Here is a 21,467-nt window from a genome sequence, read left to right on the forward strand (position 1 = left end):
AGGCCCAGCTGCCCTTCCATACAGAGCCAGGCGCAGTTGAAGAGAGATAACAATGCATGGACAGAAATACACCAGAACTGATTAATAATCCTGGCCTGCAAAAACCAGTCCCAATATAACTACATTTGCCTCTATTATGAAATATATGCAGCCTTTTCAGAGTCCCCATACAGAGTCCTGCAGGTTGTGATTTACTGTATTTTTTGCTCTAGAAGACTCACTTTTTCCCTCCTAAAAAGTAAGGGGAAATGTATGTGCGTCTTATGGAGCGAATGCAGGCTGCGCAGCTATCCCAGAAGCCAGAACAGCAAGAGGGATTGCTGCTTTCACTGCTCAGCGATCCCTCTTGCTGTTCTGGCTTCTGAGATTCAGAATATTTTTTTTTCTTGTTTTCCTCCTCCAAAAACTAGGTGCATCTTGTGGTCTGGTGCGTCTTATAGAGCGAAAAATACGGTATCTATCAAGAGTACTGTTCTGAGAGCATCCACAGGCAGCTTAGCACAAGCAAGCGAAATGGCAGGTTCCCAGAACTGCGTACCACGGGCTGTAACCAACATTTGCCACTCACAGTTTGTTTTGCAGAGGCAAACCATGAGCCTGGGTTCGGACATAATGCTAAGCCAAACCACAGCTAAGCCCCAAACAGCAGAATCAGTTGGGAGTGCAATAGCTATGATCTTCGCTTTGGGAACCCACATGTTTGTTCACTCACGTTGACATCACATTGCTTGCATTTGTGCAAACTGAGCCAGCGTATTTAGAGTGTCTTTACTCTATTGGTTTATTGTGTTAGGATGCATAGTAGAATACAGAGTATATGTGAATAGATGCTGACGGTTCAGATATCCTTTTTGTTTTAATGCGTAAATGCTTCATGCAGCTGACCATTATTGCAGCACCCAATGACAAAATTGCAGGCATTAGGAAATAGAACAAGCAGGAAGCTGTCGTTGAAAATGGCTGGCCCTCCCTTCAGTGTCTGTGGATGAGAAAGAACTTGTCTAGTTCCTCAAGTTGGTGCTGTGTGTTCACAATAGGCAAACCAGTGAATACTTTCGGGGGGGGGGGGGGACTGATATGTGCAACTGCTTTAAAGCACAGAGCTGCTCCAGAAGTAATGCAAGTGCGATGCAAGGCATTCTCTCCTGTGTGGATTTCAGCATCCATGATCTAAAGTTCCAAATGTAAAGGATGCAAACCCATGTGGGTGTTTGTGCAAACCCATCCAATGTGGACAACTGAGAGGTGGCCAAAGAAAGATCAGGGATTGCAATGAAGAGAGTCCTGTGGCACACATCTTGCAGGCAGGAAGCCCAGCTTCAATCACTGGCATTTCCAGGTGTGGGTCGTTCGTTTTTTACATCGTATCAGGATGAAACATCTCTGTGAGAGAGCTTGGAGAGCAGCTATCACAGGTAGTAGGATCAGGCTAGATAAAGCAGTAGTTATACGATATACAATATCTTTATTGTCATTGTCCCATGCAGAACAATGAAATTGAAAAACTACATAAAACATTCAAAAACCCCTAAAAACTCTGAAACCCAATTTTAAAATACACTATACTATAGTATAAAATACACTATACTATACTTATGCTGCATTTAGAACCAGGAATTGCATTTGCGTAGAAACTGTTTCTCAGGCGGCTAGTCCTGGCCTTTATAACCCTATACCTTCTTCCAGAAGGCAGAAGCTGAAATAGATCATTTCCGGGGTGCGCACTATCCTGCACTAACTCTGCCGCTTTCTTATGGCACCTGACAGCATAGGGTGGGAAGAGTGCACCCAATTATTCTCTCTGCAGTCTTTACAACCCTGGACAGCATTGTTTTTTCCCTGGCCGTGCAGCTCCCAAACCACACACACAGACCATAAGTTAATACACTCTCCACAGTGCAGTGGTAAAATGCCATCAACAGGTTTACCTCTGTTTGAGATAGTTTCATAATCTCACATGTTCACAGATGAATTTGAACTATAATCAGCTTAGTTGAACTCAGGCATATCATGAGGAGCTGCAATGGGAAGGAGAAGCTGTCCCCACCTGCCCTGATCTCCAGAAAAATGGCAAAGGCAGCAGACAGCTCGGTTCCAGGCATTGCCTGGTTAATGGGCAAGTTGTATCTAAGCCAAGCAGCACTAAGTGCCTCTCCTTTCCTTACAGTTATTGTTTATTTCATCTGTTTGAACACGTATACCCTTCCCCACCACTCAGGGCATTTTACAACGTTTAAGATTACGATGTCATCAACATAACCAGTATAAAACAGAGCCAAGGAGACTGGATCATTATTTTTTTTAAAAAAAAAACAAGCATAAAAACATGATCTGCCACATACAACAAAAGCTCACTCTCCCCCATTGATTTGTCTGAGATTCAAAATAAACAAAGGCCCAATAAAAGGCAAGGCAATTTCAGACGGGAGGTTGAACGAGTTGTAACGTGGACTGAAATGCTGTGTGTGTGGCCTTACAGTGTAAGCATGGGCGGTTAACCCCAACTACTGCATCTGTCTATCCTCTGTGACCACAAATACCCATTCGCTAGTCAGGCATTGCCCCTCATTTTCCACACTCCCAACGTGTGGTTAATCTTGCGCTCTCATCCTTGATCACATTAGGCAAGGATTCCAGATTCCAGATGTTGTTGGACTGCAACTCCTACCATCCCTGACGGTTGGCCATACTGGCTGGGCCTGGCAGATTCCAGCAATATCTGGTTTTGGGAGATGGATCACTCCCCCCCCCCCCCGTAAATTCCCATGGTTGGGCAGGCTCTGAGAGACCCCCATCGTGATGAGTCTTCTGTAGGGTTGCAAAGAAAGTTGACTAGGCACTTGAAGAGCCATCATGGTCGGCATGTCGAGTCCCTCTTGATTGCTGATTTTCCCCTGGTGTCAACAGAGTAAAAGCCAATGCACATTTGTTTTCTTTTCTCAGAATGGACAGCGGAGCACCCGCCACTTGCCCCTCCTGCTGTTCCAAACCACACTCCCAACAACCAGGAGACAGTTCGAGATGCTCCAGTACAAGGTAAGTTGCTGTAATAAGTATTTCTCTTTTTCATAAAAAATAAAAATGATTCAGATAGTGTCATTATCAAATAAGATATCCTTCCTTGGGGGTGTGGGGAAGTGCTCAGGGAAAGGTTTTGCCTGATTTACAGTTAGAGGAAGGGTCTTCTTAGCTCTGTGGTAGAATCATAGAATCGTAGAGTTGGAAGGTGGTCCCTTCCAGGAATCTCAGCTAAAGCATCCATGACAGATGGCCATCCAACCTCGGCTTAGAAACCTTCAAGGAAGGAGAGTTCGCCACCTCTTGTGGGAGTCTGTTCCACCGCCAAATAGCTCTTAATGTCAGAAAGTTTTTTCCAAATGTTTAGTCGGAATCACCTTATTTGCAACTTGAAGCCATTGGTTCTAGTTGTACTCTCCAGAGCAGGAGAAAACAAGCTTGTTCCCTTTTCCATGTGACAGCCTTTAAGATATTTGAAGATAATAATAATAATAATAATTTTTATTTATACCCCGCCCTCCCCAGCCAAGGCTAGGCTCAGGGTGGCTAACAAGCAATAATAAAAACAACTTGAATGAATACAACTTAAAAACAAAATTAAAACACAACATGAAAATATTGAAACATTAAAATATTAAAATGCAGCCTCATCACAGGAGGAGAAAGGAAAAAGGAAAAAGAAAGAGGGGGAGGGGGAGGAAATCAAATTGGCTCCAAGCCAAAGGCCAGGCAGAACAACTCTGTCTTACAGGCCCAGCGGAAAGAAATCAGATCCTGCAGGGCTCTGGTCTCATGAAAAGTTGAAAAGTGTTGAAAAGGCCCTGGCTCTGGTTGAAGCTAATCTAATTTCCTTAGGGCCCAGGACCTCTAGGGTGTTGCTATCTATGGACCTTGAGGCTCTCCATAGGGCATACCGGGAGAGGTTGTCCCGTAGGTACGAGGGTCCTAGGCCGTGAAGGGTTTTAAAGGTCAAAACCAGCACCTTAAATCTGACCCTGTACTCCACCAGGGAGTCATATCTCCTCTCAGTCTCTTGTTTTACAGGCTAAACATACCCAGCTCCTTCAAACACTCTGTGATCACAACCTTGTTTGGGGGGGGGGTGGCTAAGTAGAGCTGCCCAGAGTAGCTGGGGCAACCCAATCATATAGGTGGGGTTTTCCTCGCTTACTGGTCTTTGGAAAGGGAGTCATATCTCCTCTCAGTCTCTTCTTTTCCAGGCTAAACATAAACATACCCAGCTCCTTCAAGCACTCTGCCCAGAGTGGCTGGGGCAACCCATTCAGATAGGTGGGGTTTTCCTCACTTACTGGTCTTCGGGAAGGGAGCAGGAGGGCTCCAGCAGCATCCCAGAGCCCTCACACTGCCTTCCCAAAGCCCGATAAGCATGGCTGCGCCTTCCTTACCAACCTCTGGGAAGGAGATGTGAGGGCTCTGAGAACATACCAGAGGCAGGCAAAAAAGACATCTCCTTGATTACTGGGCTCTGGAGAGATTACTGGGCTCTGGAGAGCCACTAAGAAGGCTTCTGGCTCATGGTGGTTTCCAGGCGTTCCTGACTTTGCACAATTTTCCCTTTGTGCACCAACCCCCAGAACTGAAGCCTCTCACAACTGCTAGGTCCACACTAGTGCTTTCTCATGCTCAATAGCTAACCATGACTTAACGAGAAGGGCTAGTGCATGTGACTGTGCAAAGAAATCTCTCTCACACACAAACTAGCTTGAGACTAGGTCACTTCCTGTCCTGCAGGTTTTGCCTCCGCCCCCAAACAAATACACTGGTGGAGTTATCCATTGTATGAGAAGCATGAAGATGCTGGTAGCTTGCTGCTCTCAAGCGCAAGGAACTTCTGTGTGCTTGCCTTTCTCACGCTTGTTCGGCACACTTGCCAATGCCTCTTTGGGACACGTTGAGTCAGGATGGCGGCATGTGTTGAGCCCATTCAGAAAACAAGTCCGTGGAAAACATGTTGAGTTCAGCTCATTGAAAAGAACCATTGTGTGAACTAGGGCCTAAGCTGCACAGGCTGAAATGAAAAAATGAAGTCAGGTTGGAAAAGGCACTAAAATAGTACCGACTCTGCTGCCTTCTTATTATTTTATTAACATATTTTTATTGCTGGTATGTAAAGATGCAAATGGTAAAATTGCTAATGAATTTAAGTGAATAAATACATAACTTATCTCTTCTTCAGAGGTTCCCCATGGCATACTCATCTCCTTGCTTGGTGATTTTATACTTTCAAAAATCCATTCAGGCTCAAAAATAATTAGCACCGCTTAAAGCTTTGGTGTTCTGAGTCACCCTTGAGAGTCATATTATGTATCACCTTGTCGTCTTGGCTAGTGTGTGCAAAAACCTGTTTTTGTAAATACCAAATTCACCCTTGCGGTGTTGAAAAGTATTCTCCTTCACTGTGTGTAATTCTTCAGCAGCTTTCAATTCCATAGCTGTCCTGTGGGGAAGACGTATTTATCATGGCTATTTGCGAGGGGACAATGCCAACATAACATTATCTGTGGTTTGTTGGTCCCTCCTATGCATTTCGCCTGTGCGTGTTTCCAAGCAGTTCATCCTTGTATCCCCTTCTCAGTTTTCATCAGATATGATGCTCTCAGTTTCAGCTGCACAAAGAACAAAAGCATTCATCTGTTTTGATACTTCCATGAGGCTGCAGCCTTATAAGGCAATGGGAGGAAAAATGTTATTTCTAATACTAGTGTGCAAATCTGTTCCTACGGATGTTGCGGGCATGGGTGGGGTTGGAATTAAAGGGGAAAGGACTCCATAGGTCAGTGGATGAGCCCATGGATAAGGGCCTAGATTCATTCTCCAGCGCATGCTGTAATATCAGGAAATATCTCAGCTCAAGAACTTGAGGAGCAGCTGCCAGACAATACTGTATCTGATGAACCTGTGTTCTGACTTGGTGTAAGGCAATCTAGCATGAGCTAAGCCATTACACTTGCCATATTCTTACACCTGCTATGTCTGTAAATGTATGCTGAGCCAAACTTTGGCTCAGCCTGTGCCTGGGTTCATGGTTAAGCACTCTGCAGACTAACCATGACCTGTAACCAAAAGCCAACCTTGGTTACTGCTCATGGTTAGTTTGAAGAGAGCTTAACCACGAGCCCTCTTAGCTCCATACAGTACGGTATCAGTTTATTGTTCTAGCCACAGGCAACGACAAACCCACAGCGACAGTACCAATAAAACAATACAGATTATGTGTCCGTAATGTGAGCCATTAGGGACGCGGGTGGCGCTGTGGGTAAAACCTCAGCGCCTAGGACTTGCCGACCATCAGGTCGGCGGTTCGAATCCCCGCAGTGGGGTGTGCTCCCGTTGCTCGGTCCCAGCGCCTGCCAACCTAGCAGTTCGAAAGCACCCTCGGGTGCAAGTAGATAAATAGGGACCGCTTTATAGCGGGAAGGTAAACGGCGTTTCCGTGTGCTGCGCTGGCTCGCCAGATGCAGCTTGTCACGCTGGCCACGTGACCCGGAAGTGTCTTCGGACAGCGCTGGCCCCCGGCCTCTTAAGCGAGATGGGCGCGCAACCCCAGCGTCGGACACGACTGGCCTGTATGGGCAGGGGTACCTTTACCTTTACCTTTTCATGTGAGCCAACATCCATGATGTAATTCAGAGGTTACCAGAGGCACCAGCAAAGTCAAATCCACCTTGATTTCAAATTAAACCTCGGAATCACCACAATAATTGCAGTGATTTTATCTAACACCTTTCACCTGATTTTATTTTTTTATTATTTTTTGCAGTTAGTGCATAGAGGGCCATTCTCTGTGTTACAAAGCTATTATTGTCACTCAAAATAAACCAAAACACACACCCCACTCCTTAGTTCAATGTGGCAACCAAAAGGACCAGGGGGGATCAAAGAGGAGATGCCAAACAATCAATCAGTCAGTCAATTTATTGTGCATAGCCTTTACAATGTACAGCAAAGGGCAAGGCAAGGGTATGCTCTGAAATCGCATGACATACCCTATAAAAGTTTACAGCGTAAAATTTAGAAAATTAGAGACCATTCACATACCCAGAATGAGCTTCTTAGCTGCCAGAGCAAATTTGGTTGCCAGGTGTGTAATCTCTAGATCTTTTATCAGCTAAAAGTTCGACTGTCACCTCCTGGGGCGATTAGTTAAGAATAGATTATTTTTTTAAAAAATCTCTGTGCAATGTATATAGGGGCAAATCGGCAGGTAGCACATGATATCCTTGACCTGATTGCTTCTATAAATGCATTTGCGTTCCATATGGGGAATGCCCCTCTTAAGTATGCTGATGGCATCTGCTGGAACCTTAGTTCAAAAAATGCCCTACGCAGTTGCAGGAAAGTCAGCATCTCAAGTTAGTGGGGCCTTGAATGGTTGATCTTAATTTGGGGGTACCAAGTAGAGTTATGGGCAGCTCCAGTGGATGTTCTATCTTGATTGGCATCCTGGTCAAAGAGCCAATTTCTAAGGTCACGTGAACTGAGGGCCAAATATTTATCCATTTGGAGATTGTAAGCTCTGAGCTTATTGTAACACTTTGGCGCCAAGCCAGCTGTCCTTGGACACTCATGAGTTTGCACTAAGCCATAGTTTGGCTAAGTGTGATGTGCAGGCCAGGCCTTTGACGATAACCGGCTGTACTTAATAAGGTTGTCTTGCTTTAAAAAGAAAAGCACTTTTGCAATTAGGATGTGCATTACAGTGGGAATTAACTTGTACCACTGCCCTTTAATTTCCTTTTGGATTGCATGTTACTGTACTAATCGCTGTAACAGTTCCAGCCGAGGAGAGATGATCACGGCGATGCATTTTAATTGAGCCTCCTTCTTGGGGGAGAATGTACTCCCATCTTTTGAGCTTCCCGGGAGTTTCTCACCTGCTTGGGGGGAAAAGGAGCCCTCTGAAGCTTTAAAGCTTGCTCATCCTTAGAAGTGAGTTCATAGTGTTGCTGAGAGAGGTTAAGGAAAGGGGGTAGTGGAGAGGCGTGCTTGTCTCTTTTTTATTCTTTCTTTCCTTCCTTGGCATGTTTATAAACTTCTGAAACTTCCACAGCAGGAAAGCCGTTTTTCACACGGAACCCATCTGAACTGAAAGGAAAGTTCATTCACACCAAACTGAGGAAAAGCAGCAGGGGTTTTGGTTTCACCGTCGTCGGCGGGGATGAACCGGATGAATTTCTTCAGATAAAGAGTTTGGTGCTTGATGGGCCTGCAGCTCTGGATGGCAAAATGGAAACAGGTAGTGTTGTCAATCTGGCTTCAAAAACACTCCCAAAATGCTTTGCGCTCATGTAATGTTATCAGGTTCGGGCAGCTGGTGTGGCCCAGAGAATGGAGGTTTTTGAGCTTTTAAACCGTGAAGATCTGAGGTCAAATGGCAAGTTAAGACACAGAATTGGTGGGGTGGGGTGCGCCTGGTGTATCAGTTTGCTGTGACCTCAGTTTATAAAAAGGTAAAGGGGCCCCTGACCATTAGGTCCAGTCGTGACCGACTCTGGGGTTGTGGCGCTCATCTCGCTTTATTGGCTGAGGGAGCCAGCGTACAGCTTCCGGGTCATGTGCCCAGCATGACTAAGCCGCTTCTGGCGAACCGGAGCAGCGCATGGAAACGCCGTTTACCTTCCCGCCAGAGCGGTACCTATTTATCTACTTGCACTCTGACATGCTTTCAAACTGCTAGGTTGGCAGGAGCAGGGACCGAGCGACGGGAGCTCACCCTGTCGCGGGGATTCAAACCGCAACCTTCGGATCGGCCAGTCCTAGGCTCTGTGGTTTAACTCACAGCGCCACCCATGTCCCAAACAAGGCTAATAAAGCCTCCCATGCTATAAGTGTTTTAAAGCACTCAGAAGCATGCAATAATTTTTTGGCCACTTGATCAATGAATCTCTGATGCTCAACAGAACAAGCAGGCTTGTCACAGTGTCGTATGCTTGACAAGTAATATTTTGTACCTAGATGGGTACAAAAATGGGTACCATTTGAAACATGGCGCTCTACTGAAAGGGGTTGGCAAGCATTTGATGACCCCTTTTATGTAGCTCCTAGACATCGTCCAGATGTCGATGGACCACAACTCTTTATTGGCCATCCCTGTTTATTGGCTGAGGCTGATTTGACTCATACCGTTTTACAGGAGGCTATATTCCAGCCATGTAAAAGCTCCACACACCCTCTATCCAAGCGAGCAAGGGGATTATCACAGTTATAAGGCAGGTTTGGGGGTTTTTTATTTGGGGCGGGGGGGTGTAATTGAAGAGTTTCTAATCAGCAACATTGAATGGCAGTTAAGTGCGTTGTAGTTGTCTGGAACCCAGCTACTTTGTTCCAGAAATTAAAAGATGATTCCACTGCCTTTTGGAGTTATTTCTCAGTAAGTTAGTCTGCACGACCATCTCTGCAAGTGCCCTTGTCTTCTTATAAAAGTTTCATTGCGTTGGGGATATTTAGGGATTCCCATCTTAAAGCAAACTTATGGTCAATATTTCATCCTTCACCTTTGTTTTTCATGGTGTTTCTACTTTAAAGATAGGGAAACGAGGATTCAGAGAAACCCAGGTCTGGACTCTGAATTCTGCCCATTTGACCACATCGGCTTGCTTGTCGTTCGTACAAAATTCCATTTTGGTTTTCCTGTGCTTTTCCTCTTCACAGTTGCTGTTAAAAAGTCATTAAAAAGTCTGAGGCATCCAAAGACAAATGCACTTGATGCTTCATGCCCAATAGGTTTGTGCATAACGTTTCTTAAAACAGCCACCACCCACAACACAAAATTTAAAAACTTGCCATAAAAGGGGGGGGGGAGTTTTTTAGACAGCTTTTGACATAGCAAAATGTGTTGAGTGTTTGCTGGTCAAATGTATGTTTAAAAAAGATGACTGGATATGCACTTCGGCAAACCTAAGGTAGTCCCCATGCCATGATATGCTGATGCAACAGGCTTGGGCGTGTAAATTCACAGACTTTTCCTCCACTTGCTCCCTAGGGGACGTTATCGTCAGTGTGAATGACACGTGTGTGCTGGGCCATACGCACGCTCAAGTTGTCAAAATCTTCCAGTCGATCCCCATCGGCGCCAGCGTGGATCTAGAACTCTGCCGAGGCTATCCTCTGCCTTTCGACCCTGACGATCCCAACACGAGCCTAGTGACCTCTGTGGCCATCTTGGATAAAGAACCGATCATTGTGAACGGGCAGGAGAACTATGACTCCCCGGCGAGTCACGGCAGCAAAACGGGGAAAGTAAATGGGATGAAGGAGCCCAGGCCCAGCAGCCCGGCTGAGGTTTCCTCAAATGGATCCCACGGCTACCCCAATGATACCGTCTCTTTGGCTTCTTCTATAGCGACGCAACCTGAACTCATTACTGTACATATAATCAAAGGGCCCATGGGCTTTGGCTTCACTATAGCAGACAGTCCCGGGGGCGGGGGACAGAGAGTGAAGCAAATCGTTGACAGCCCAAGGTGCCGAGGCCTAAAAGAAGGGGATCTTATAGTGGAAGTCAGTAAGAAGAATGTCCAGAATCTAACTCACAACCAAGTGGTGGATATGCTTATCGAATGCCCGAAAGGAAGCGAGGTGACACTGCTTGTACAGCGAGGAGGTAGGTGTGAAGTGTATTTTCTTTTGGTTCACACAGAACAGCATGGACTTTAAAGCAGCTTCTCCCAGCCAGGTGCCCTCCGGATGTTGTCGAACTTCAGTTCCTATCAGCTGCCAGTGGTCAGGGATGATGGGAGTTGTAGTCCGACGATTTCTGGGCAATACCAGGTTGGAGATGCCTGGCTTCAAACATATATGTTTGAATACACACAGCCACCTGAGACTGATGAAAACTGATAGTCATTTGCCTCTTCATTTGGATCATTGTTTTGAATAACCCTGTAGAAATATAACAAAAGATGTGTCCCTGGTATTCTAAGCTTATTTTAGATATGGAAGAGTCTCAAGTCAATATGACTCAGAATTGCTGAGAAGCGTTTTCTCACCGAAAGTGGAATAGTTAAGCAAGCTCAATATTGAGATTCTTCATCATATACTTAGAAGCCTGGCAGTTTCGATTTTTTACTTTATTTTAAATGCATCCGTACCGATGCATTAGAAAAAGAAAATGACACATAGTATTAATCTTCCCATAGCAAACTGCATATGGAAATGGGAATAATGGTTGACATTTAAACTTCCTCATTATATATCCTGGGTATAATGAGATGGTGTGATCAGAAACTGCAGGTATCCAGTTTTAATGAGAATCTGAAATGATGAGTCAGCTGATTTTTGATTTATTTGTTTTTAATTAATCGGTCTCATTTCTGTCTTATATTTTAGTCCCACATCAGTCTATCACCTTATTGCAGAAACAAAGGAAAGGAATTGCTATGACCTCGCTTTAGTTGCCATGCTCAACTTTTTGCACCCCCAGAAAGGTTTCTTTGCTGCATGGTGGATTTGATTCAAATCCATTAAAATCACGATTTAACTCATGATTTAAATCACTAGTCAGTAAGACTTGATTTAAATCATTATCTTTTTTTACAGAAAGACTCATTCTTTCTGGTATAATCTTAATATTTACAACCAGATGAAGGTTTCATTTCTGGAATAATAAATTTCCAGAGTAGTTTTTACAGTTATATCAAAAATTACTGATTTGGTTATACTATTAGAAATACATAGACCGATAATTATGAAATTATTGTGAGGTTTAATAAGTTAACTGTTTATATTTGGACAACTTTTCTGCTGTACTTTATTGGAAGGAGAAAAATCATCATTTCCTTAGTAACAATTGAAACAATTCATTTAAGTAAAACAATAACATTATAGCATATGTATCCGTGTTTGTTAACTGATGTGGTTAAACAATTTTTTAAAAACAAACAAACCTTAGACTACATTTTAGCACACATGAAAAACTTAAATCCTTATTTCTTGATGAATAGCCTTTGGACTCTAATGTAACTTAAATAGAAAACTATCTTTAGATAGATTTTTTCCCCTCCAAAAGCATTTTATTTTAAGAATCCAATTTAAATTTAAAAAACCCTGATTTAAATAAAACAATCATTTTTCTTTTTTAAAAAATCATTGATTTTTATGCACCCTGCTTTGATGCTCAGTGCTTAATTATGCTTTCCACCTGCTGGGAAAGCGATCCAGTACTTTTCTGAGAGGGGGGAGGGCTAATCACCTCCGAGTTGTGTCTCTTACCATCTCATAACCTGCCCGACATCAGCTGTCTACATTCACGTGATCACAGCCAGGACATACATATGCAGCTTTCACTTACATGCAGCCCTTTTGCACCTGCTTCCTGGGAATGAGCAGGAAACAAACCAGGAAGCTACAGGTGAGCTTAATATGGACTTCCAAATCCAGGCTTGTTCGGAAGCCATTAACTCTGTTTTTTTTTTTCCACTTTGCACATCCTGGGAAGCTGTGGTTAACTGCAGCTTCTTGGTTTATCTCCCCACTTCCCCGAAGGGAAGAGCGAAGAGGGAGAAAAGGACTATGTTGTGAGTGGATGAAGCTCATCCTTACTTGTTGAGCTAGAATTTGGATACACAGACCTTTGCTCAGCCTTAGATTCACCCAACAGGTTTCCACATGGACTGTGCTCCTACAGACTTGCTGCACCCATGGGTCTGCAACCTTTTGGGGCTTGTTCCATCCCTATTTAGGAATCTCTGCCAACCGTTTCACTTTCTTCCAGCAACAGGGCAGAAAACATCCTGCCATGTTTACAGGGGCTTTTTCTTTCTCTCCCTGTGTTTCCCTGCCGCATTGCATCCATCCCAGTCCAGGGGTTTCTCAACTCAGCCATATACCAGGTGGGCTGTGGCTACCTGCCTGTGCTCTATCATAGGCAAACCCGTGCATACCTTCTGAGTAGCTCAGAGATTTTAGAAATCATCTGCACAGTAAATGCATCACTGCTCGACATCAGGAGATTTGACAATTCACAACCACAGAATGCGCCCCTCCCTCCCAAAAAAGCAGCAGTAATGGCTTGACCCATCTCAGTTTTCTGGAGTTTTCGATGATTTGGTAACTTCTATGTATACTGTATTCCTATGTATACTGTATATATTCCTGCCAACCTAGCAGTTCGAAAGCACGTCAGATTGCAAGTAGATAAATAGGTACCACTCCGGTGGGAAGGTAAACGGTGTTTCCGTGCGCTGCTCTGGTTCACCAGAAGCGGCTTAGTCATGCTGGCCACATGACCTGGAAGCTGTACGCCAGCTCCCTCGGCCAATAAAGCAAGGTGAGCGCTGCAACCCCAGAGTCGGTCACAACTGGACCTAATGGTCAGGGGTCCCTTTACCTTTTTATGTATACTGTATGGGACACTTTCACAAGGTTGGAGCATAGACAATATGGGCTGGAAGTCACCTTGCGATGACTCCATTCCAAAATGGGGATAGGATATTATGACAGATTTTATGAGCTGCTAATGGTGTCTGCCTCATTTTTTGCGTGCATTACTGCCTTTGCATGAAGGCAGGGAAAAGGGCAGGCTGGAGAGTTGGCACCTGAAGTATAATTTGGCATAGTATTGTCATGCACACTGAGCCTGAGCTAACTAGAAGAATAGGCAATTGCACATGCAATTTGTATTGTAAAAAATTATGTACACACACACAGAGCAAGCCCAAAGTTTTGAAATGATTTTTGTGGTTTCTAGACTTCCTTTATTACTTGTGCCTCTGGCGATCAAAACAAAGAGTAGCAAAGAGAAACGAGTCTTTTAGTAGTTGTATAGGCAAGGAAGCATTAACTGATGCGGCTCATGTGGGGATAAGAAATATTTCACCTTCTGAAGAACCCAGTTCCACAAAACTATTTTAGGTTTCAGAGTCCTCTTCTTTTCTTTTCTTATTAAAACCACCTGCTGTTGCCTGTTCCTTTTCTAGAGCCGTAGGTCCCTGATACGGGTATCAGTATTCATAATTTTGCTGCGCTTCTGAGAAGTGTGTGTGTGGCTCCCCCTTTATGATCTCTCTTAAAGGAGATGATTCTGCGGGTTGCATTTCCCTCCTTCTCCCTCTGCTGTCCACTGAAGAGAGTGCCGGGGAGACGCCTTGATGTCAGGCATTTATTTTATTAACACACTGCTTGTGTTCACGCCGGCTTCAGTAGGCATCCTCTGCTACGTGGCACAAAAGGCTGGTGTTCAGAGTTGTCGAAAGACTTTGTCAGCGGTGGTTACTAAGGCAGAAAAATATCAGAAATGGATGAGTAATAGATTTGAAAACTCAGCCAGCTCCGAGCCGCTCGTGTGCTCTTGACAATTATGCCTGATTGTTAAAATGCAAGGCGCATAGCCAGGGAAAGAGCAGCCCGTAAAATATTTACTACAATGCATCTTCATCTGGAGCTGTGACTTGCGATATTAGACTTGCTTGTGCCCACAGACCCTGTCAGGTTAAGGGACGGGAAGAGGGAGGTAAATGAAGGAGATGCGGAGGAAAAATAAAGCATTGTGTGAAAATAAAACCCCATAACCCACAATATTGTTGCGTATGCTGTCTCAAAGTTACTCATCAAATAAAGCGAGGTTTGATTCATAGGTTACAGTAAGTGCCTGAAAACAGAACTATGTGGGTGCTGTTTTGGATAAAGCAATTCTCTTGTCTTGTTTGTTTGGTTTCAGCTATGCTGTCATATTTCCACAAAAACGAGGAGTCGAAATGTATGACTGAACTTTTATTGAACCATAGAGCTAGCTGCTTTTGTACCATCAGCAGCCATGTGTTCTGAAGTATCCGTTGCATCAAGATTATAATGCATGAATCAGGCAATTGGAAGAAGAGTTTCCTGCCACACTTTTAATGCACTGTGGTGCTTCTTTATAAACAGCCATGGCTTCCCCCAAGGAATTTTGAGAGCTCTAGGTCAGACTAGATGAACCACAGGGTCCCTTACAACTCCACAGTTCTATGATTCTATTATTTAAATTGCAGATACAGTATCTCATATGATTTCCTAAGCTTGCACAATTGGCACGAAGTTTGGAATGCTGGGAAGACTGTTGTAGAAAATTAAGCAAATAGGCAATTAGTATAATTGAGATGGAAAAATAATTTTAGCCCGCAGGGAATAGGTGGAAATAAATTCTCTTCCATTTGCATAACACTGTTGTTGTGCAACATGTGCAAAATTTGGGTATGCAGCTGTCGGCTGGTTATGTTGGCGGTTTGTTGGTTAAAAGTACCAGGAAGTGGGAGAGGATATTTCTTTGAATAGACCCTTGAAATGAGGGTAAGGAAAAGGTGGCCAAAGCCAGTCCTGTTTCTGTTGGGTTATACAACAGCAGCAACAAAAAAACCAGTTCTTTGAACAGACCTCAAGTATTTGGTGCCAATTCCATAGGGCTAGTTGCGTTAAGTCATTGGAACTCCCCCCTCAGGGGAAAAAAATACCCAGAATTTCGTAGCACCTTAAAGATCATCTGATTTATTGTGACATAATCTTTCATGGGCTAAAGCTCACTTTATCAGATACATCTGATAAAGTGGGCTCTGGTCCATGAAGGCTTATGCTACAATAAATCTGATAGCCTTTAAGCTGCTACAAGACCCTGTTCCAGTTCTTGGTGCTTAGTGGACAATACCATCTAGTTTAAACAAAGTCCTTGCTAACACTGTTAAATTTCAGTAACGGGCCCTTCTGCAAAATAATAATAATTCAGTTATTATCTGTGTTTTATTGCTAGGCATTCCCTAGCCTTGTGCTGGTGTTTTATATCAGATGTGATTTGATATAACACAAGGTGGCACAGCAGAACCTTATATTGTGCATTAAACAAGGCAGATTTAACTAGAGATGATATTCTCCATTCTCCCAGCTATTCCTTACATGCCGGTAACTCGAGCAGACGTTAAATTGTCTCAGCTAAGAGGACAACCATATTTTATACTGGCTTGCTGAGAACAGATTGCCATGCTATGCTCAGCGCAAGGGGCTTCTGTGCATAATTTGGGAAGCATGAAATACTGAGGCCGCAGCTGAGTTTGGTTGGAAAGGTTGCAGCTGAGTGATTGATTAAGCATCCCCGTAAACACACAATGCCAGTAGCCTCAAGGAGGTGCCTAGGCATAGCTGTCAACGTTTCCCTTTTTTAAAGGGAAATTCCCTTATTCTGAATAGGATTCCTCGCAAGAAAAGGGAAAAGTTGACAGCTATGTGCCTAGGATTCAAGGAAATGGCTGTAGTAGTTGCTCAGAGTGAGTCACGGGACCGCTAGTGCACATCCGTTGTCCAGGGAAGGCATAAATGGATTGCAGGTGCATTCTGCTTCTTGAGAATGGCTCTGCAGCATCTTGGGATTTGGCTATTACCGGATACTTGAATTTAACTGGTCACATTTCTGAAACACCGTGGTTTAATTCTTCTTCCCTGCCTCATCTACAGGACGGTCCTTCTCTTTCAGCAGAGGGCTAGAAAAATGCAAATATGAGGAGGCTCGCTTTTGTTTGCGGTTGCTGTTTGTGTCGCTTACATTAATATAGGCTAACTGTTGGACCCTCCATATAGGATCATAGGATTTTAGGGTCAGAAGGGACCATCAGGGTCATCTAGCCCCTGAAATGCAGGAATCTTTTGCCCATGATCCTGAGATTAAAAGTTTCGTGCTCTACTGTCATCCTAACCTTTGGCCGCGCTGGTTGGGGCAGATTGGAGTTGGTGTCCAACAACATCTGAGGAGCCACAGGTTGCCCATCTTTGTGTTAATGCCGTGCCCGAGCTTTAAGCTGATATTGTGGCTTTGTGAAAAGTGGGAGAAATTTCCCTCCCTCCCTCCCTCCCTCCCTCTTGGGGATTACCTGTTGAACAGACCAGCTACAGATGGAGTTCAGGCAAGACAATCCCACTTAATACAACACATAATGTATTGTGTTTAGCATCATAAGATGTAGTTAGCTTCGATGCCTTTTTAAGGAAGACCCCCCCCCCTCCCCAATTAATCAAGTTAATGGAGCATGGATACCTATTAGCAATTAGCCATAATAGGTAGATTGCAACTCCGTGTTCTGAGGCGTTCTCCTCAGTCTGGTCCCCTGCAGATGTTGCTGGACTTCAGCTCCCATCATTCTCAGCCAGCATAAGCAATGGCCATGGGATGATGTGAGTTATAAGTCCTGAAGGGCACCAGGTTGGGGAAGGTTTTTCATAAGCAAGAAATAAGTGGATTCCATAGGTAGAGGGAGGGAGGCAAACAACCAAGAAGGGCCTTGTGTGCTGTCTGAAGCGTGGCCATTGTTGAAAACAAAGTTTTATCTCATACAGTTTAATTGGTAAACTGCTGTCGCTATTTTGCCCTTCGTATTTTTTCCCTTTTGGAGTTGCCTCGCGATAATAACATGAATGAGAACTCCAGGAAACAACACTTATCAGAGCTTGGCCTCTGTTTTATTTATGGTATATCAGTAAAAGTTATAAAGTAGGTACCGTGAGAATTTTTTGAAAGCCCCTTTGAGAACTTATTTGGGATATAAAATGGGATATACCATATTTTTCCATGTATAAGACTAGGTTCCCCCCCTAAAAAATAATGTACAAAATTTGGGGGCGTCTTATACACGGCTAGATCTCCTCCCATTTTCTTAAATTGGAGTTGTCTTATACATGGGGACGTCTTATAGATGGAAAAATACAGTAATTAGGTATTCTAAATCAAATAAATAACTAAAAAGACTGCATGTGCATTAACACAAAGATGCTGTGCAGCCTGTGATTTCACACACTGCAGCTGCTGAGGTGTATTTTGAACGCTGATAATATATTCTGGGGTAATTTTGTTTTTCTGGTGTCTCTTTATTGAGGGAAAAGAGGCCACAGCATAGTGGTAGAACAAGTCCTTTGCATGTAGAAGACACCAATTTCTTGGTGTCCTGATTCCTGCATAAAACCAACATCAGGTGCCCTTGCTTACAGGTAAAGAAGTTGATTTTTATTATAGCAGCCTTACTGGTACAAACTCCATGACTAGGAAGGAGCAAAATCTAGTCCAGATGGTCTTACAAGGCAAAGGAGTAATATCTACACATCCAGTCTGGGAGCAAGGACCAAGATTCAGGAGTTCACAATTAACAACTGCACAGGAGCTGTGAGGTTGTTCCAACAGGTTACCCTGCCCTACCCACCAAGCTCGTAAGCAGAGGGGGCAAATGGCCAAGCTACGCATGAAAATCCATGTCCCTGTGGGAATTCTTGGCCTGTAGGTGTAGAGTCCCTGAGAGACAGCACGTCCCTTTCTGAATCCTCCCCCCCCCCCCCGTCAGAGCAGGTCATGCCCGTGAGCCGTCCTCATCCTTCACAGGTAGGGAAGAAGGCAGGGAGTCTCCTGCCTTGTCAGTAGATCTGGGAACATCCAAGGGGACAGGGTGGGGGGCATCATCACAAAGCCTGTACTGTGTAAACTCCTTCCAAGTTCTCCTCCTCAAATGCCTCCCACTCCTGGTCTGAATCAGAGTGCTCCATGGGAACCATGACCCCCTGCATCAGGGGAAAGATCTCTGCATGAGAAAGTAGAGTCACCACCAGCCAGAAGAGACAGCCCTGGAGTAGATGGAACAGTGGTCTATCTCAGAATATGACAGCTTCATAACAAGCATCCTCTGGGATTTTTAAGCCGTTTTGGACAGTCTGTTGCATAGTGTACAGCAAGTGGTGTACTCACCTGTTGCTGGGTGAGGCCTCGAGGCAGCTAGCCTGTGTGTCCCTAAGCAAGTGTGCAAGCAACTGTGTCGCTCCTCCACTGTGAAATATTAAAGAGTATGCTTCCATCCTACTTGAGTCCAACAGTCCATCAGTGGTTTGAGCAAAGCAATGATTTAGTGAAGCACCAGGTTCAAGACAGAAGGCTGACACCTGGATCCAGGTACAAGCATGAGTGGCTGCTCTGTTTCTGCCCATTCCTGCCTGGTCCAACTGTTTGCAACTGGTGCGAGAAGAGAATGATTCTAAGCACACAAAGAAGGAGACAACTGAAGTCAGTAGATGGTGATTCACAACTCGTATGTTGATTACCTTGGTCTTTACCTGTTGAATATGAACTGCATGGTGGAAAGGTAGCCATTTCCCTGTTCGATGTGATCACTAGCCCTTCAATGAAGAATTATTTGCAAGAAATTGTTCTTTCAGCTCAGTTCCACTGATTCTACACCTTGAAGATGCAAAAAAATAATAATCAAACTTTGAGGAGTTCTGAGCTCTGGCTTGGGATAAGTGAATGTAGAATTAGAACCAGAAACGAGTTGCATGCATGTATCTTCTGGACCTGCATTCTCTTGACAAAGCTAACACTGTGCTTCATAAGTTATGATGTATACTTTTTTTTCTTTAAAAAACACACTTCTAAAGGACTTGCTTGCGCAAGCAATCAAATCCCCCCCCCCCCAAAAAACCCAATCCATCCAGACTTTCTGTCTTCTTTCCCCCTCTTTTTATTTTGTACCAAGCCTGGAGTCGTTTTGACTTTCGCAAAGTCCTTGAAATGGGGCTTTATTCATCTAATCTTTTATTAAAATTCTGCTGGCAACGTTTTATGCAGAGTTAGTTTAGTATCCTCCTGCCTTCTCCACCAAAGAGCATTATTGACCATTAGTGTTAATAATTAAGAGCTCCTTGTTTTGCACTTGGAAGTCAAACATATTGACGTGCATTTCCTGAGTCACAGGGAGCTTACATTGGCTCCCTGGCCACGTGGTGAGAGATTTGTTTTACACTTTTATTGTCTGTCTAGAGTAAGATGGATGCCCCTGTTTTAAAAATACATAGAAATGTCTCCCTTTTTCAGGTACCCAGGGAAGCTGAGAGGCATCCCTTATCTCGGAATGTACCCAGTGTTCTAACTTTCTGTAGAATCGCCAACCCAGCTCTGTTTGCCTTTCATCTTGATCTGCTAATACAGAGGTCCATGAGCTCTCAGGGTTGATTAGTTTTGCATTAAAATCAGGGAAAGGGGGCATTCAAGAAGGTCTTAAGTTCCGTTGGTTAATGAGCTTGATTATTAATTACTTTAGGTTATTATATTGGTAGCTGCCAGCATGATTCATGGAACTCCAGACTGACCACCTATTTTAGAAAGCAATAAAAAATTTCCCGTTCACAGAGCAGCAGAAATGTTGTGCAAAGGGAATTTATTAATATAGCAAGAAACTGTGTAGCTGATAGTTTCCCCCTGTAATATAGTAAAACATCAAAGTCATTATGAAACAGTAAAAGTATTACATACGAAATGCTTAATAGCGCATGATTATCCTTTTTCCCAAAGTGTCATTTGCTAAGTAGAAGAAGCTGCTGCCAAACACGGCTTTAAGAGCACTGAACAATGAGAGAAATGTTTTGGTTCAGATGTTTATGATAATCTCAGTGATAATTAGTTTCATTTAAATGCTCTATTCCCTTCTTTTGGGAGGAACCCTGTGCATACACATGATTCCTTTAACTGATAGGAATATTAAATTAGTCTTCGGCATGAATTCCCTTTTGCAAAGAAAGTAAGTTTTAACGTATTACACTGATAGCTAAAATGAATATAGACTCTATTTTATTTTATTTTATTTCTGTGAGGAGCTGGGTTTGTTTGTAATTATTTGCTGTGAGACTTCCCGTCCAGTAGAGGGCACTATTTCGATTCACTCATGTCTCCATTTCTTTGTGCTCAAACCACCTCTATCTACTCCTAATGCTTCTCTCCTACTACAAAAGGACCATTGCTCAGTCATAGAGCTCATGCTTTGTATACACGAGCCCTAGTTCAGTCCCTAGCATCTCCAGGTAGGGATAGGAAAGACTCCTTCCTCCAATGTTGGAGGCCCAGTGTCAATCAATGTTGACAATCCTGAGCCAGATGGATGCAATGGGCTGACCTGGTAGCTTGTAGCCATGGCTAGTCTTATCCACCATGAAATGGTCTTGTTATGTACTGAAGTTCTCACCCTGGGCCAGCAGAGGGATACTGTAGATAGTTTTCACTCAGGTCCACATATGCAAATAAGGGATTGAAAGTGACGTTCAGTGATTGGATAGTTACAGAAAATGGTTACTGTTGCGTTCTAGTGGAGCTCTATATAAGCAGGCTGGCTGAACCCTTCAGTTCAGTTCTGTCCTGTGAATAAGCAAGAGCTGTTTGGGAGTGAACACCATACTTTGGTGAGTGAACACCATACTTTGGGAGTGAACACCATACTTTGGGAGTGAACACCATACTTTATTTATGCGCTGTGTGAAGAAATCTTTATTTTCTCCACCCTGCATCTTCCAGCATTCAGCTTCATTGAATGTCTGCAAGGTCTAGTGTTGCGCAAGAGGGCGAAAAAGGTTTCCCTATTCAGTTTCGCCATGCCATGCTACACTTTTCTGGAGTGTAATGATCCTGCTGCACTTTCATTTTCTACAGCATGCCCCTTCAGGTCATG

At 43.8% G+C, this 21,467-nt stretch overlaps 1 protein-coding gene across 13 annotated transcripts in view; it reads left to right on the plus strand.

Annotated features, from left to right (window-relative positions):
• Positions 1-21,467, plus strand: part of MAGI1 (membrane associated guanylate kinase, WW and PDZ domain containing 1) — a 503,738-nt gene that overhangs the window by 414,607 nt on the left and 67,664 nt on the right. For 11 of the 13 annotated variants that reach the window (XM_081852289.1, XM_081852290.1, XM_081852295.1 and 8 more), the window contains 3 exons: positions 2,944-3,036; positions 8,090-8,275; positions 10,022-10,642. In XM_081852289.1, the coding sequence (XP_081708415.1) occupies positions 2,944-3,036; positions 8,090-8,275; positions 10,022-10,642 (900 nt within the window). The remainder of the gene's footprint in view (positions 1-2,943; positions 3,037-8,089; positions 8,276-10,021; positions 10,643-21,467) is intronic. The other 2 variants (XM_081852292.1, XM_081852297.1) reach the window with 1 other exon arrangement.

Source organism: Podarcis erhardii (genome assembly GCF_964252035.2).
Source record: "Podarcis erhardii genome assembly, chromosome: 2".
NCBI lineage: Eukaryota > Metazoa > Chordata > Lepidosauria > Squamata > Lacertidae > Podarcis > Podarcis erhardii.